The sequence below is a fragment of the Bombus vosnesenskii genome, unplaced genomic scaffold, assembly GCF_011952255.1.
Source record: "Bombus vosnesenskii isolate JDL3184/JDL3185 unplaced genomic scaffold, Bvos_JDL3184-5_v1.1 scf7180000015958, whole genome shotgun sequence".
In the NCBI taxonomy this organism is placed as follows: Eukaryota; Metazoa; Arthropoda; class Insecta; order Hymenoptera; family Apidae; genus Bombus; species Bombus vosnesenskii.
The window spans coordinates 1-16263 of NW_022884225.1; the positions used below are offsets into that span (position 1 = coordinate 1).

General features: G+C 45.0%; 1 protein-coding gene across 1 annotated transcript; it reads left to right on the forward strand.

Moving 5' to 3' along the window:
• The first annotated feature begins 10814 nt into the window (after window positions 1–10814).
• On the forward strand, window positions 10815–13858 carry LOC117241470 (retinol dehydrogenase 13-like). The gene is made up of 4 exons (XM_033507391.1): window positions 10815–11195; window positions 13020–13095; window positions 13305–13625; window positions 13708–13858. The coding sequence occupies exons 1-4, from the start codon at window positions 10815–10817 to the stop codon at window positions 13821–13823; spliced, it is 894 nt and encodes a 297-aa protein (XP_033363282.1). The 3' UTR covers window positions 13824–13858.
• Window positions 13859–16263: the final 2405 nt, after the last annotated feature.

The following is a 16263-nucleotide window of genomic DNA, read 5'->3' on the forward strand; positions in this document are numbered from 1 at the left end:
CATTCCGATCCGCATCCTTACAATATTTTACAATTTTTAACCTAAAAATGTCGCTAGAAAATAGAAAACGAAAAACAATTTGAAAAGCACTAGCTCCCTTGAATGTGAAAATTGTGACGTGGGTGTATGTGCTTTGCCCTGCTTTAAAATATATCACACTCAATTGTATTATTAATTATTAAAGTAAATTATTAAAGTTCACGTATATGTATCATACCTTTAAGAAAAGTTAACATTTAATTATCCAATGTGCTTGCGTAGAGAACAGCATTATCCGCCACATATTGCGGTGCAGTATCGTTTACGCGTAGTTCGCGTCAAACCCTGCCCCACGAAGGAACGTCCCCGCACAAAATTCAATCGTACCTAAGACGTTAAACCGATCCTTTGCAAGTTTTCTTCACAGAGATACGCTATACGAGTTCTTTGATTGCTATCCGAAAAGTTTCTTTCTGTTTATGAGGAAATAATAGACGCACAATGTTATTTGCTTTATATCGTTTTGTCGCATTACGTACGATCCATTTTGTTCTATTGAGATAAACGACGAGACATTTCACAGACTTGGGTTCACGTTTGTACGGAGGTGTTTTATTGTAAAAACCACGTTTGCGAAAAAAGACATTTTTCGGACAACCTAATATATTTCATACGATGCTGTTGCCAAGAAATATTTTTAACGAAATGCTAAAAATTGGTAGTTGCAAACAAATACTAGTCAATACAATACAAATACTAGTGTCAAACGCGCGGCAAATAAATCTGTCGGTGTAATTTTAACGAGCCGCGATACCGCTCGAGGATTATACGGGTAATTTAAATTCCGCTCGCTCGATCGACGCGACTGATGGAACGACGATGTGCCGGCTGGGCCGAGATGAAATGAAAAATTAGCGAATGAAACAGCCAAGTATAATAGAATGCCCGGTTAAATATAGAGCGTTTTAAACCGATTAACAGATAACTGCAAATTAGATCGTCCATTAGCACGGTTCGTCCACGTTCGAGCGGCATCGTTCGAGAATCAGTCGGAGAATTAGTCCGAGAATTAGTCAGAATACCCTCCGATCGATCGTTTTCCCCCCCGAAGTCTCGCATTCGATCTGTTTCGATTCGCCATTCGCGCGATCCGAATTTAAGTTTCACGAATGTGAATACGAACGAGCCGTACGTACCCCTGGCTATCGCACGATCGCTGTGGCAAAGCGCTGGCGTACAATTACCGCTATTTGCCGTTAGTTGAAATATATTGTAAACGTTATTGCTCGTGCGTGGAAACTCGCTACTTCGCGCAGCCAGTCGAACTGTTCGATATTTATAGCTAGTCGACAAATACCGCGTACCTATCGTCGAGATTCTACGCAAGCATTGCGCGCGTTACAAACCCCTTCTATATCGTGCAATTATCGTATCGAATAGCCGCTGCTCGAATTTCGCGCTGCGAATCGCATTCGAAAAATTTTATTTATCTGGAAATCGAACGTGCAGATTTTTTTTAATTCAAACGACCTAACCCGAGCAGTTAGATTGGCCGAATTTCGTTCTCTTTGGAAACTTTGAGATCTCCGAACAACCCGTCTCTAGATGTCTACGATAACTTTGAAATTTCTAAATTCCAATTAATAAGTAAAAACCGGAACGACCAACATTCCCTGGACCGCGTAATCCGCATGAAAATACAAATTCAGCGTCGAATACGAAGAGATAGATGAAAGAGTGATTCGATGGTAGAGCAAATCGGACGTACGGTTTGTAACACGAGACATTAATACAGTTGGTGGAGCCGCGGAAAGCGGATGGAAATGGAAATTTTCCGATTTTAATATCGGTGAATGCATCGGAACGCGAGAAGAAAGATCAAAAGGTTGACTGTTGACTAATTTGAGCGGCACGCGAGCCACGAGCCCCGAGCCCCGAGCCCCGAGCCGCGAGCGTCGCGATGCTCGCGTGCGCCGAAGCTACTGCGATCGAGCGAGCGTCGTAACCTCGGTAAATAACCCGTCGTATAATATGACGTACACTGATCAACGATTGGGAAAGGGAGTTTCGCTAACCGGGGCATCGCCCCACCGTCGTGCGAAAATAAACTAGTTAGCGGATTTCAAGTCGTCGATTTTACAGCTAGCTGCTGTTACGTTCGAACCGTTTGTAAACCAGTGACGCGCAATTTTGGATAGCGATTGCGATCGAAATCCGACCCCTCTCGAGAATCCTACGGAAAGAGAATTTCTTTCGCAGTGGTTGGTCTGGCCGATCCAAGTTTCGGCGCGCGTTGTCGCGATGCCTAATCGCTGCGTTGCCGATCGTCGTTGCCATTGGAACGCGCGGCGAGCGAACAGCCGTGAGTTTGCTCTGTACCCTCGAGGCCTGAACTTAAAGGCTTAACGACCTGTTTGCCGTTGCAGCTCGGCAGAAACGAATCTTCGGCGTTCGCCCGAGCTAAACCAGCGAATATTCGAGCGGCCTGCCTCGGAACGGTCGCTGCATTTCTGCTGAAAAATTAATCAACGCGGAACATAAATCGCCAGTGATAAACACGTGAAAAACCATGCGCAGATGAGGGGGGGGGGGAGAACTGCAACGGCAACGTTGTTGCCAAACGAATGTAATGAAGGGGCAAATACGCGTTTGTTTGCAAGTACCCTACGGCGAGCAAATAACGTTACGCGAAATACGCGGCCCCGTTTCATCCAGGGTCGTCCTTTTATACACACGCGTGAAAAATTTCGCGGAAATTCGCACTGGAGACGCAGAATCGGTGCGCGCAAAAAATCTGGCCGACTCCTGTTAAAAAATTTCTTTCTTACAAAATTTTCCCCGTGGACCGCGCTATCCAGCCGCCCGTGTTTCCATCTCTTCGCCAGGAATTTGGCAACAGAGTTTGCGAAAAGTTACGGGCGCCGCCTGGAGAGAACGGCGAGACCGGGTTTTCTAAAATAAAACGATCCTGCGAAATAGACGCGACGAGTGCCCCGGTCAGTCTTGGAAACTCGTGTCTCAGCGAATACTCCTTCCGCTTCTGGCTATACGTACAAGTATATCAACTCGCGCCTTGCAACGCGTCTCGTGCCGTTTTTCTCCTATTCTGCTTGCACGTTTCTCAAAGAGAATACGTAATACCAAGGTGGCCTTCGCTTTACGCGTCTGTGCGATTCCCGCGATGGAAAAAACGTCGCGCTGTTCAGCAAACCAGCGTCCAAGCAACGACAATACGTATACGACGTTGCATAAATCAACGAATGTTCGCGTATAGAAACTTCTAAAAACTATCCACTGTCGAAAAATAGAAAAATGCCTACTCGTGCAAAGATCAGCGGGAAACGAAACGTTTTTCGACTCGTAACCAAGCGTTATAGTCACAGGAATGTAACGAAACGGCGCGCAAACAACCGACGCGAAACCATCGTGACGCAAAATCATTTCGCGACAGGGAGCGCGGGTCCGACCGTAGCGAAAAAACAGCATCCAGCCCGCTGTCGTTTCACCCAATGGGGGTTGTATCGATATATCGAGGCAGCGTCGCTGAAACCTGCTGGTGGCAGAGAGCCAACGATAAGGCCCGCCATCTATAGACCGTAAGAGCCTCCTTTTGTATTAACGACGCTGTCCCGACTGTAATTGAGAGCCTCTGTACTCCGGCCCAACGTAGCCAGGTTATTAAATCCCGGGATATAAATCAGTTAATATATTCCACGCGCCGCAAGCTCGCACTCTTTTCTTCGCCAGAGAAATGGATTTTCCGCTAAACTTAAATTGCTTAGCGATCGCCGGATGTGAAGGTTCTTTCGAGTCCGTCGATAAAGAGCTTCCGCGTACAACCGGCCCGATCAACGTACCATCGATAGGCGACAACTGCCAACAGTTTACGACGGTTACGATGGTATTACCTTTTCTCCACGATACTTTTCTTTTTCTTTCTCTTCTTCCGCCGTATTTGAGTTAATCACGATGGTTGGTCGCTTTACGTCATCGTGTACGAGGGACATGCCGAATAAAGTTTGTGGAAAATCATTACTCCACGGATCCTTTTCATCGAGGGTTCCAAGATAGCCGTTAGTGGAATTTTCGACCTCGTTTAAGACCCTTCAACTAGCTGAAATCTGCTCGCCAACTTTACTCGGAATTCAATGCTTTTCAATTACAAAGATATTCCGGTTAACCGTTCCTTAATTAAACATGTAACTACACCGAAACGTTTGAATTACCTTTTGAACCTGGTATACAGGTCAAAGCTACTCCAGTTTACTCTGCTTTTTTCAGATCGTCCCTTTTAATTTCCCTGCGTGGAACGTTGGGAAAGGAACTCGAATACGAACGACACGAATAATTTGATAGAAAATCTTCGTCGAAGCGAATTCGAAGCAAATTCGAAGCAAATTCGAAGCAAATTCGGGCCGAACGAATTCTCGCCTCGATTCGAAGCCAATATGCTTGTCCTTAAATTGGCTGTCCTCCTCGGCAGGATACCTACGAAATCGCAAATACGAGACCGACGATTCGTAGGAAAATCTGTGTGACCGCCGGTAATACCATCTCCTATAATCGACGTTGGCCTGCTTACGTCAATCTGCTCGTGGCAGGTGTCCGACGATACAGGCTCAACGCGACATCAACCTCGTCGTTATAATCCGTACAAGCTTGGTCTCGTGTAACGGTAACGTTAGTCGTGTAATAGATACTTTCGATGTCGGCGTCGAAATCATTTCCCAATATATTTCCTGCGAAATTGCTTCGTAATTTCGTAGTAACACACCGACTGGCTATGTGCCACGTCACCGACTCGCCTACACCTCGCTATCTCTCCCTTAACGAGAATTTTATTGAACCGAGCGATCGACCCGGCTCGCCCGGTAAATACCATCGCTCCTCTGGACACACCGACGATAATTGACGCAGTTCGATATCCTTGTAAACCGACGCCAGGCGCTTCTTGCCTCGTAAAGACGAATCTTTCGAACGGTGTCATTCGCGTTCAATTCGTTTTTCTAGCGAGGGGCCTCGAATCTTTAAACGACGAGAAACCTAATCACTTTCAGACAACTCTCGTTTAAAGACGAAAGAACGTAAAGAACTGGGTTCGGCCTTCTCCCATCTGCGTATCTTTCGGGGAGTCGATTGCGATGGTCATCTCCTTTGTCGGATACGATTCGAATTGGTCGAATAAGCTGGCAAGTGCTAGATCCGTCTCATCTCCTTCTTCCGTCGAATATTAGCGCCACTACGAACGCATAAACCGAAAAATCTTGCCACCGTATTACGCCGAAATATTCGACGATGTTCATTCGCAAGCGATAAAGCTTCGCTACTGTTCGCGATCGGCGCTGCTCTACTACGAAATATCAAATTTATCGCGTAGCCGCGTACACGGGAGAAGGAAAGAGATCGTAAGGGCGGTATTTACCCACCGCGAGAGACAGGCTACGAAAGATGAGCACGAGCGACTACAAAGTTCAATCGGGCTCGATAAAGCTTAACTTGCTCCGCGGAGAGCGGCCATTTGGAATTCGAGTGGCGTGTACGGTGTGCTCGGTGCGTTAACGAGTTCGATCGTCATCGTAAATAAGCAACCAGCGGTCCGAAAAATCTCGCCACGGTCAAGAAGACTTAAGAAGCCGTTCGCGGAAGATGGGCGGCGCCACCCGCTACTTCTCGGCCGGAAATTACAGGTGACTTGGCGCGGTCTCTCTGCCCCCGCTTCTCTCGACAGACAGAGAGAAGAGGGCGCGGGCGCATCGTAAAATCCAAGCGAAGAGAAAGAAAGAGAGAGAGAGAGAGGCGTCGCTCGTCGAAAAAATCAGACGCGATCTTTCGCACTTTCGTCGACAGTTTCTGCCTCGCCGTTACGTTTCTACCGCCACCGCTGTATTTCGAAACGGAAGGGGGACGCGATTCCGTCTGTCGGCTTTCTTCCTGCACGCTTCGTTGTGCACCGTCGCGCGTATTTAGACGCTGGAAACGAGAATTACAAAAATTTCGTGGAGCAGTTGCTCCAACTCTTCTCGTTTCTCGCCATTGAAGTCGCAGGTGTCAGGTCGCGCGATCGATACAACCCCCGTTAAAGGATCGAAACGGTGTTCGTTTGCGATTCTAGGCAAAATCGTTTCCTATTTAGCGTGAAAGTTCCAATTGTTTCTCTCGTCTAGTTAGCGCGCAAGCTTCTTCTCCTTTCCTTTCACTCGTTAGAAGCGAAATAGTTCAGAGATCCTCGCAGCGTTTCAAACATCCCGATGACTCTCTTCGTTCCATTGTCTTCGTCCCGTTGTCTTCGAAACGTTAATTTATTCGTTCGTTCTGTTCTCTCTCTCTCTCTCTCTACCCGTTCTTCTGCTCGCCCATCCACCTACTCGTTCGTTCCTTTAATAGTTTTCTTTTCCGCGACCGCACGTTCGTTTCGCCGTTCGCCAAAGATGCGCGAATTTTTCAAACTTCGCTTTCTACGCTTTCTACGCTTTCTGCGCGAACACGGAGTGGAAGATCGTGGAACGGGAGGCTTGTATCCACGCGGCACTGCGATTTAAGGAAACGTATCGTCGGTGGTTAGCTCGACTTCGTAAATAAATCTTTGCCGGATAGAGCTAAATACGATATTCGGCCCGATTGCTCCCGCTCTTTCACCTCCGGTGATTTATGTGAAACCGTGGCCGCTAGCGTGCCCGTACATCCGTTTTCCCGTTCTATCCTTCCCCCCTTTGGGACCGGTCATTTTTTAGCGACTGTTTCTCAAGATTTTATCCGTAATTATCCTCGCTGGATTCGCGAAAATGAACAGCCGTTGCTTGCTGTCTTCTCGACGAATGGTCCCTCGGGGAGAAAAAAGGAAAAATAAGGGGAAAACATCCAAGTTGGTGAAAATTTGTTTGCTCTGCACCGCGAGCGTTTCTTCGACGAAGAAACACGGTTTGCTGTAGCATCGCGAAATTAAATCGAATAAGATTCTTCGTCCGATTATATTCACAACAACGCAGGCCCGCGCGAGCGCTCGCTAACGGCGTCCAGAGCACGTAGGCACCGCGGCGGATCGGTTCCTTCGTTCTGCCGCTGGTCGCGATAAAACTCGGTGTCTTTTTGCAACGAGGTAATTTTTGCGACAGCACGGGACGTTTGGAACGTTGCGAAAAGAAGGGGCGCGCGCGCGGACGTTCGCGAGAAGCGAACAGCGGTGGCGAGGGAGTTTCGCGGACGTGGGCGACGGACCGTGAACGATCGCGAGCGCGGAATACGAGCGGAAGACGGAGAAAGCCCGCCTCGAACACCGACACCGTGATCGCTTCGCTAGGCAACGCCGCGCATCAAAATTGTAAATTTCCGAAGAAAGTCGCCGTGCTCGTTCCCGGGAGAGCAGATCCTTTCGTTTACGTTCTCGCGTACATCCGATTCTTTCGTATGGAGCGTGCCGCGTTTTCGTTTCTCGGCTCGACGCTCGAACCTGGTGGACCCGGCGGAAATTTCCATCCAAAGTAGGAAGCGGCGGCGAGCTCCGACGAAACCTGGTTTCGCTCGGCGTTTCGAGCACGGCGTACGATTCGCGCCACGTCTGTGCTTGGTACCCGGCTTTCGCGCGAGTTGGCAGACACGCGTGCAACAGCGGTACGACGCGGTGTCAGCGTTCGCAGAGAGAAGAGGGTAACGCTGTGCGTCGTAGCGTGCCTGTGCGCGACAGCAGCCTGCTCTCTCGGTGATCCGACGACGACGATGATACGTTCGTATCGTATGCGGTACATGGTGGCCTAGGTTTCGGCCGAGGCTTGGCCACCATGTAGACCGAAACGCAGACGGGAGCGTAGAGCGGAACGTAGAGTGGCGTAGGAGAGGGCGAAGGAGAGAAGGACGAGAAGGTCGGTAGATCGGAGTGGATGAGAGTGGATGAGAATGAGAAGCGGTCGTTGGAGCGGCGCTGGATGGGGAGAGGTAAGCCCGTGTCGCGCAAGTGTGCGCCGTTATACGTACTCGCGTACATCTGCGAGAACTAGTTAGCCGACGCTTGGCGGTTGCGGCGCCGGGGTGGTGGCGGGCCGGGATCGATTCTGGGACCACACGGCATCATCCTCCAACCGTCAACGACCTGCTCGACCTAACCCTCCCTTCTCGTTCCTTCTCGCTCGTCCACGTTCGCAAAACCTAGCTTCTCCCTCTCGCACCGCTTCATCGCTCCCACCAGCCGTCCGTGCACTCGCCTTCTCCTTATGCAACTCCTCTATCACGGGCAAATAAAGCCTGCATATCCGGCCTAAGAGTAGTCCGATCCCGATCCGGCGCGGTTCCACTCTCCCGCTTCGAGTTCTCGCGTGTGTCGAGTCGTTAAGGATCGCAGGGGGATTCGACGTTCCAGACGTCGTCGTCGCCGCGTCGTCTCGATCGGAGACGCACTCGTCGAGGATTTTTCCGTCGAGAGTTCGATCGGATTGCAGCTCGCAGAACGAGGCCGGATTAACAGCGATCGAAATACGCCCGAAGAATGGCGACGCGTTATCATCAGGCTGTCGACCCTCGTAATTTCGGGCCTCGGGGTCCGGTCGTCGATAATATCCGGTAAATCGGCTGTACGAATTCGAATCGTTCGAACCACGGAAAGCAACTCGATGTAAATGCGACTAGATCGGTCGTAGGTAAACGGTGTCTCGTTAACGACCGTTTTAAATAAGAAACCGTCGATAATAAACATGTCGTTGGCGATTCTAGAAACTAAATGCGCGCACAGACGTTACATCCCCTCGATTCGATCGACGAATCGATGTCTTCCTATCGCTACGCAATTTATAACGGCAACGATTTCGAGCGGGTTGCAACCTCGTTGCCGGGGATCGCGACTCTCGACAAAAAAGACGGATAATTCGCTAGACCCACGCAGGCTAAACTAGGGAATCCGCCAGGGCATAGGATTTATCGTCGTTGCCGCGGAACGATCTCCGCGTAAGGTCCAGCGACGCCGAAGGCAAACCCGGAAACACAGTTTGTCCGTATTCTTAAAGAATCGATTCGTCTTTTCGAGAGATTCTCCTCGTTGGCGTAAGCGCAAACGCGCTCGATCGGTTACCTCTATTTTCGTTAATTTCTCTGGGTAGCGCGTCGAGCGAAAAGCGGGTGTGAGTGGCTTGACGGCTCGAGAGAGTGCGATCGAGGACTCCCGATGTTCTTCTCTGACGGATCGTCGATATACGTAGAACGCGACGAGGTACAACTCGATGCCGCGTCGCGCGTTTCAGAGGATATCAGCCCTTTTCTCTCGCGATCCAGCAAGAAACGACGAGACGAGCGAAGGAGGAGGTGTCAACCTCGACTGCGGTACCTGCGCCGACGACGCGATCCGAACGTAGCGATTGGAAGGTCGCTTTAAGCGTTAATTTGGCGATCTCGCGATCGATCGTGATCGGTGTCGGGATCGGCGTAATACGCGCGTACGAGCGCATATTACGAGCGAAAGACGATTAAAAGGCTTCGCGCTCGTAACCGTGACACTGTCCGGGCATGGTTGTCCTTGGCTCTACGACGCCTGTCGCTCGAGATCCCATTATCTCGAATCGATTATCCAACACTTTGCATCTGCTCCGATTAGTGCAACGTCGAGGAACCAAACAATGCAAGAACGATGAAACGTAGGATATATATTAAATGATAAATGATCGGGGTTTTGGCGCTACTTTGGCGGGGCTACTTTGGCGGCTTAAAAGAGACGAATACGTGCAATACGTCGATCGATCTCTCGTATCGAGGATAAAGACTGGCGAGCATAAGACGGATCAAGTTTCGAGCCACGTTTCGAAAGGGCGAATAAATTGGAATTAACGCGGCTCGCTATAGGGCGAGTATACGGAAACCACGGGCTGCGATAATGTAACCCGCGGGATAAAGGCTTCCGCGTACGACTCGACGTACAATTGCCCTTTACAGTGTTCGCAGTGGAAAACGATCTGCGCACAGATCGGGGTGCGGCTTAATGCCAATTCACGGACAAAGGGTGACCGCGGACGAAAAAGAGAGCCACGGCATTCTTGGAGCGAGCGAGTTTCGTGAGAGCGGCTGGCTACGCCGTCTCTTTCGACGTTGCTCTTGTCGTGTAAAATTAAGGTAAAAATAAGGAACTTGTTAATTTCCGAAAAGGAGATGAAGTTCTTTTTATTTTTTACTCAATTTATACAATTTTTTCGGTTCGCGATGATACGCTTTCGATACTTGGATTAGTTAAGAATTTTTTTTAGACTGACTGGATGATTTTGAAGGGTGCATTTATATTCTTCCATTCGTTGGAGTGGGAGAAGGTTTTGTTTATACTTAGTGTAAAATTCGGAGAACGGCTGGAGTGATCGAATGCCACTCAGGCGGCTGAGAACGGATGCTGACCGGACGGTCACACGCGATAAGGCGTTCGGAATTTCGGTTTGTTATATACAGCTGCTCGTCCAAATTCGTACAATTGGACGAAATTTCGAAATTGGACAAGACAATGTATCCCGTGTCAACAATGTAAAGTCACCAGGCACGTATCCTCACCCGTCGGAACATTCGGAGAGTTAGCGGGCCGTTTCGAACACTTACACATAGACATTATCGCGATGCCATATTCAAAAGGCTACCGATATTGTCTAACGTGTATCGACCGTTTTTCGCGTTGGCCCGAAGCCATTCCCATCGCCGACATGGAGGCGGCAACCGTCGCTTCGGCTCTCCTTTCCACGTGGATATCTCGTTTCGGCGTGCCTTTAAAAATAACGACCGATCAAGGACGCCAGTTCGAGTCGAACCTATTTAACGAACTATGCCGGTTGCTCGGCATCAGACATTTGCGCACGACAGCCTATCACCCCGCGTCCAACGGGATGGTAGAGCGCCTGCACCGACAACTAAAAGCAGCAATCAAATGCCACGATACGAGCAACTGGGTGGATATCTTGCCGATAGATCTATTAGGCATACGAACTGCTATTAAAGAGGACCTAAACGCGACGGCAGCCGAAATGGTTTATGGCACCGGCATACGATTGCCGGCAGAATTTTTTATACCGACTAAACAACAGGCCAATTCGGAATTCGCAAGTCGCCTAAAAGACCGAATAGGAAAAATCAGGCCTCATCCAATTACGCGACACGGCGAAAAGAGAACCTTCGTGTTCCGCGACCTCGAAACATCGCCTTATGTATTTCTGCGTCGCGACGCCATCGGAGACCCCTTACAACCACCCTACGACGGGCCGTATCAGGTTATAGAGCGAGGAAAAAAGACCTTCACTATTAAAATAAATAATAAAAACGTAATAGTGTCCATAGACCCGCATTTCTATTTAACGATAATATTGAACACCATAGCACGGAAAAGCGCAATGTAACAATACCGCCCGGTGCCCGAAACGAACAAAGCGAAGGGGACTCAAGAGTTCATCACACCACACGCGCGGGCAGGAGAGTTCGATTTCCTGATTGGTTTCAGGCGGGTCTCGGATAGGCGTTAGGAGCCGGCGAACGTGCACCCTTGCCTGTAACATTTATACATTTTTCATTTATATAGCGTTATCACTGGTAAGGGGGTACTGTGGCGGCACGGGCCACGGAACTTTTCAACGGCTCCGGATGCAAAGCGCGACGCCGCCAAAGCGCAACACCGACGTGCCCAATGTACCATCGATATCTTCACACTCTTTCCGCCGAATTCTCGGAAGAGCATACACGTGCCAGCACTGGCGGCACATCTAATGAATGCACGCAAATGGGGGATATCGATGGGCTACGAAGGGAAGAATCTGCGCGATCCGAAACAAAAGCAGAGTCAGTCTGTCTTGCGCCATTAAATGTGTAACTCCTCGGTACTATTTGCATAGCAACGCGTCGAATGATCTCTCGGTGTCTATCGTTATTTGTTAGTTGTTACCTATTGTCTGTTAAGTGTAATTGTTAGTTGTTAATTGTTAACTCTGATTGTTGATTAGTTCTAATTAAACTATTGTTCGTTAAAAACACCAAGAGTAGTTCCTTACGCACCTATCACCATACCACCTCAGATCATTAATATTAACATTGCACTTACAATTTGCAAGCGGTCAGATTATCAAGTTAAAGCTAATATCGACTAAAATTAGAAAATTTCTCTGGTTGCAACGAAGTTTAAAAATCTTATGCAATAATAGAAAAGTAATAAAAAATAAAATCGTGCTTAGATATAATTCCAAACCTTTGAAATGTGTGAATTGAAATCTTCTATGAATAAGCGTTCTTTGTAATACTTTTATATCTCTGATAACGAATAACGCTCTCCGTAACGACATATTAAATTATAGTATTTACAGAAAAAAATAAAAAATTTGTACAATATACAACGTGTTCAGATTTGATTAATTATGACAGATGTAATTCTGACAGCAAAATTAGAAAATTCCACGTCAGATGAGAATCGAATAAAGTACGCAAACATTAACAGCATTGACAGATTCGATACTGAAAACTCGATATTTTCAATTCGATTTATCGTAAAGATGTTGTGTGCGCGCGTGTGTGTGTGTCTTCATCTATTTTCTGTTACTGTCTGATACGATCAAATACGATCAATTATATAAAATATAAAGTATAGAATTTTATATTTGCGATAAATACATTACACGTTTCTGAGTATTAAATTTCGCTCTTTATTTTGAATCATCCATATCCATGACTTGACATGTATTCGAAACAGAATCCGAATTAATTATGATGAATTATGATTAATTATGATTAAAATAATATAAATTAACAATGACAATAAACTAAGAAAAATTATAATATATAGAAATGGACTATTGCATTTTAATCAATATTATCAAAATCTATTGTATATTTGTTTCATGATTGAATTGTTACAAATTCAGTTATGCCGTTTACATTGTATATTACTTGAAGGAAAAAACAAATCGTACAATGTTTTACTAAATTATTGATAATTAATGCTATTGATTATTTCTAAAAAATTGCCGTTAATTATTGGTGCAGTTTTACTTATTTAGAAAAATGTTTGCGGCTGTTTCAAAACCTTATAAAATTAATGATCATTTTTTTAGACACGCCGTGACATAGTAGTAGAAAGTAGCAATAAATATGTTTATTGTAGACCATGTGATCTAGCATCTCAAAAAAGTATTAGGGATTTTGCAGAGCAATTTAAGAAAGATATATACCATATCCTATGTTAGAGTATGAAATGAAATGAAATAACATAGCTTTGTTATATGTATAAAGTGTTCATCTATTTTTGAATACTAAATTGGGAAGAAATTCTTCCTGAACTTATTATATCTAAATCAATAGATCTATAGCATAATTTGTATTATCTGTTTCCATTGTAGAACACAAGAAAAGAAAGCTTCACATTCTTATAAATAATGCAGGAGTAATAAGATGTCCTAAGATGTATACCCAAGAAGGAATTGAATTGCAATTTGGTGTGAATCATATAGGACACTTATTACTAACAAATTTATTGTTAGACACTTTAAAAGATTCTGCACCATCAAGGATTGTAAATGTTTCAAGTAGTGCACACAAGCGTGGCAAAATTAAATTCGACGATTTGAATAATGAGAAAACCTATGAGCCTGGCGAAGCATATGCACAGAGCAAATTAGCTAATATTTTATTTACAAAGGAATTGGCAAATAAATTGAAAGGTTTTGTCATTTTAACAGAAAATAAAATTTATTTTTGAATAAATAATACAATCGATAAAGCATTATTTTTTATGTCATATAGGAACTGGTGTTACAGTGAATGCCGTCCATCCTGGTATAGTACGAACAGAAATAACGCGATATATGGGAATTTATCAAAACTTTTTAGGTAGATTGGCTGTAGATACTCTTTATTAAAACCAATAGTACATTAAAGTATGACATTCGAAGAATATTGTATAAAATTTTCACGGAGAAATATTAAAAAATACGGCAATGGCAGTAATTATTCGGACGTGTCTCGGAAAAAAGTAGAATTGCTCATAACTTGGTGCTGCATCATCTGAAATCAAAAACTCAAAGTTCATTCGTTAGGTAACAGTTTTCCCCAGGTAACGCTGGGAGGGTTTTTCGAAATTTCAATTTTTCACTTTTTTGGAACACTTTGAAGGGAAAATTAGCCGCAAATTTTTCAACAAATTTTCGCAAAATCGGCTAATGACAATAAATCATTCTTTCAAGCAGAAGGAAAACGGGAACTATTAATGCTTTTGAATTATATAGCTACCTCTTGTCCTCTCCCTGAACCTACCTAGAAGGAGTTTACCACTCGTCATCGTAACCCTCCGCCAAATACGAACAATAAGAAGCTGTCCCTTGATGATAAAATATATTCAAAGCCAACGATATTTACAATATAATCATCGGAATAGCTCAAGCGACCGACAACTATATCGATCAAATATTTCTCTGCTGTACTTACTATATACTTAATACGACGATTGTGTAATTAATGCATAAGAAATAATAAGGCGATGGTAAATGTATCGTTCAATGTTTCAATATGTCGGAGACGAAAGGACGCCGGGGCCCCTCCTAACCTCCTAACATTGTAATCTAGAGTCTACTATAGCCGTAATGAAACAATCGCAGTTATCCAAGCCGATGGTAACTGTTCGGGATTCATGACGGTGAACTTTGGCTCGGGGCGACAGCCTGCCGCCCAACGTAGCCACGGTCAACGGGACGGGCGATCCGTCTAACAAAGGTGCGGACCGGTGTTATGACCCTCATTAAAGGGGCAAAAATAAATAAGAATCGCACTTTCCCCCAACTCTGTTGTCATTGTATATTCTCAGAAGCATTCTCGGACTTTCCGTAATTAAGAAGGTTTCGCATACCTGCTGCACAATACGTCTGTCCTTTAAACCGTGTTTCATACACCAAACAAATGAACAACTGCTTAGGCTTTACCAGCCTGTTAATAAGGGGGCCCCCTTAAGAGACTTAACCCAGGCAATGGTGGCAAACATGAAGCGAAATGGCGTCTATATAAGCCCGACAACTAGCTCGGAGATCACATTCCCAATTCGACTATCGAACAGAACGTTTGAAAGTTCTTGACGCTTCGAAGTTCTTGACGTTTGAAAATTCTCGACGTTCGAAAGTTCTTGGTGTTTGGAAGCGCTTCGCGATTGAAAGCGTCCTTATACATCTTCACCACACTTGGAGCAGTAAGTATTTTATTTCCTTCAAATCGTTTCTTCCACTGATTTTTCAAACAATTTGTTTGAAATTATTTATTTTATTTCCCTATTTATTATTTATTTATTTTTTATTTATCTATCTTAATTTTATTTTTCCAGATTCTTCTCCGCATTTGGAAGTACTTCGAGTTCGAAAGTTCTTCACGTTTGGAAGCGCTTCGCGATTGAAAGCGTCCTTATACATCTTCACCACACTTGGAGCAGTAAGTATTTTATTTCCTTCAAATCGTTTCTTCCACTGATTTTTCAAACAATTTGTTTGAAATTATTTATTTTATTTGTTTATTTACCTATCTTAATTTTATTTTTCCAGATCGTGCCTTATAACAAAACGATGGGAGAGTGCCCGCTTGGTTACAATAGCTTGCACATCAGAAGACAATCTCGTGACAATTTACCACAGAATTACGTTATGGTGAGCTTTATTTGCCCATGTGGTCAATTCATCTCGGAATTTGGCCTGCATCGCTACCTTTTATACCATCTGACGGGAAGGACGGGGCGAAGACCAGGCAACCCTCGAACACGTCCATATCTCCAGTTGCTCTCCAGCTTGCAAGCAGAAGCAATTCAGAGGTTTCCCAGGAATACGAATGAAGATGAACAAGAAGAAGAAGAAGAAGAATACTCTCCTGATCGCTAAACTAATTAGACTTGGGAACTACTTTATATGGGAACTACTACTTACTTTACTTGGGAACTGTAAATAGATGTTGTGTATAACAGGCTCATCACACATAAGTTGTATTGTACATTATAGTAAATAAACTTTATACTTCTACTTAAAAGATAGATTCTAAATTTTTCTTTATCCCTTCTATCCCTTCAATTCCAATTTATCATATAATAGGTTATAACTTCTGTCCAGTTTGTTAAAATTTCTTTAACAACTTCTGCGCTTCCTGTTTAGCATCTCGATCATCTTCGTTCTTTGCAGGATAATCCAGGGCCATTTTTAAATATTTCGTAGCTAGCTCTTTTTAATTTAATTTTAAGTAGGTTTTTCCCAACATTAATAAATTTTGACTATAGAAATTGGGATCAATTTCCTCTGCAGTTTCAAAATATTTTAGAGCTTCCTCGAATGATGA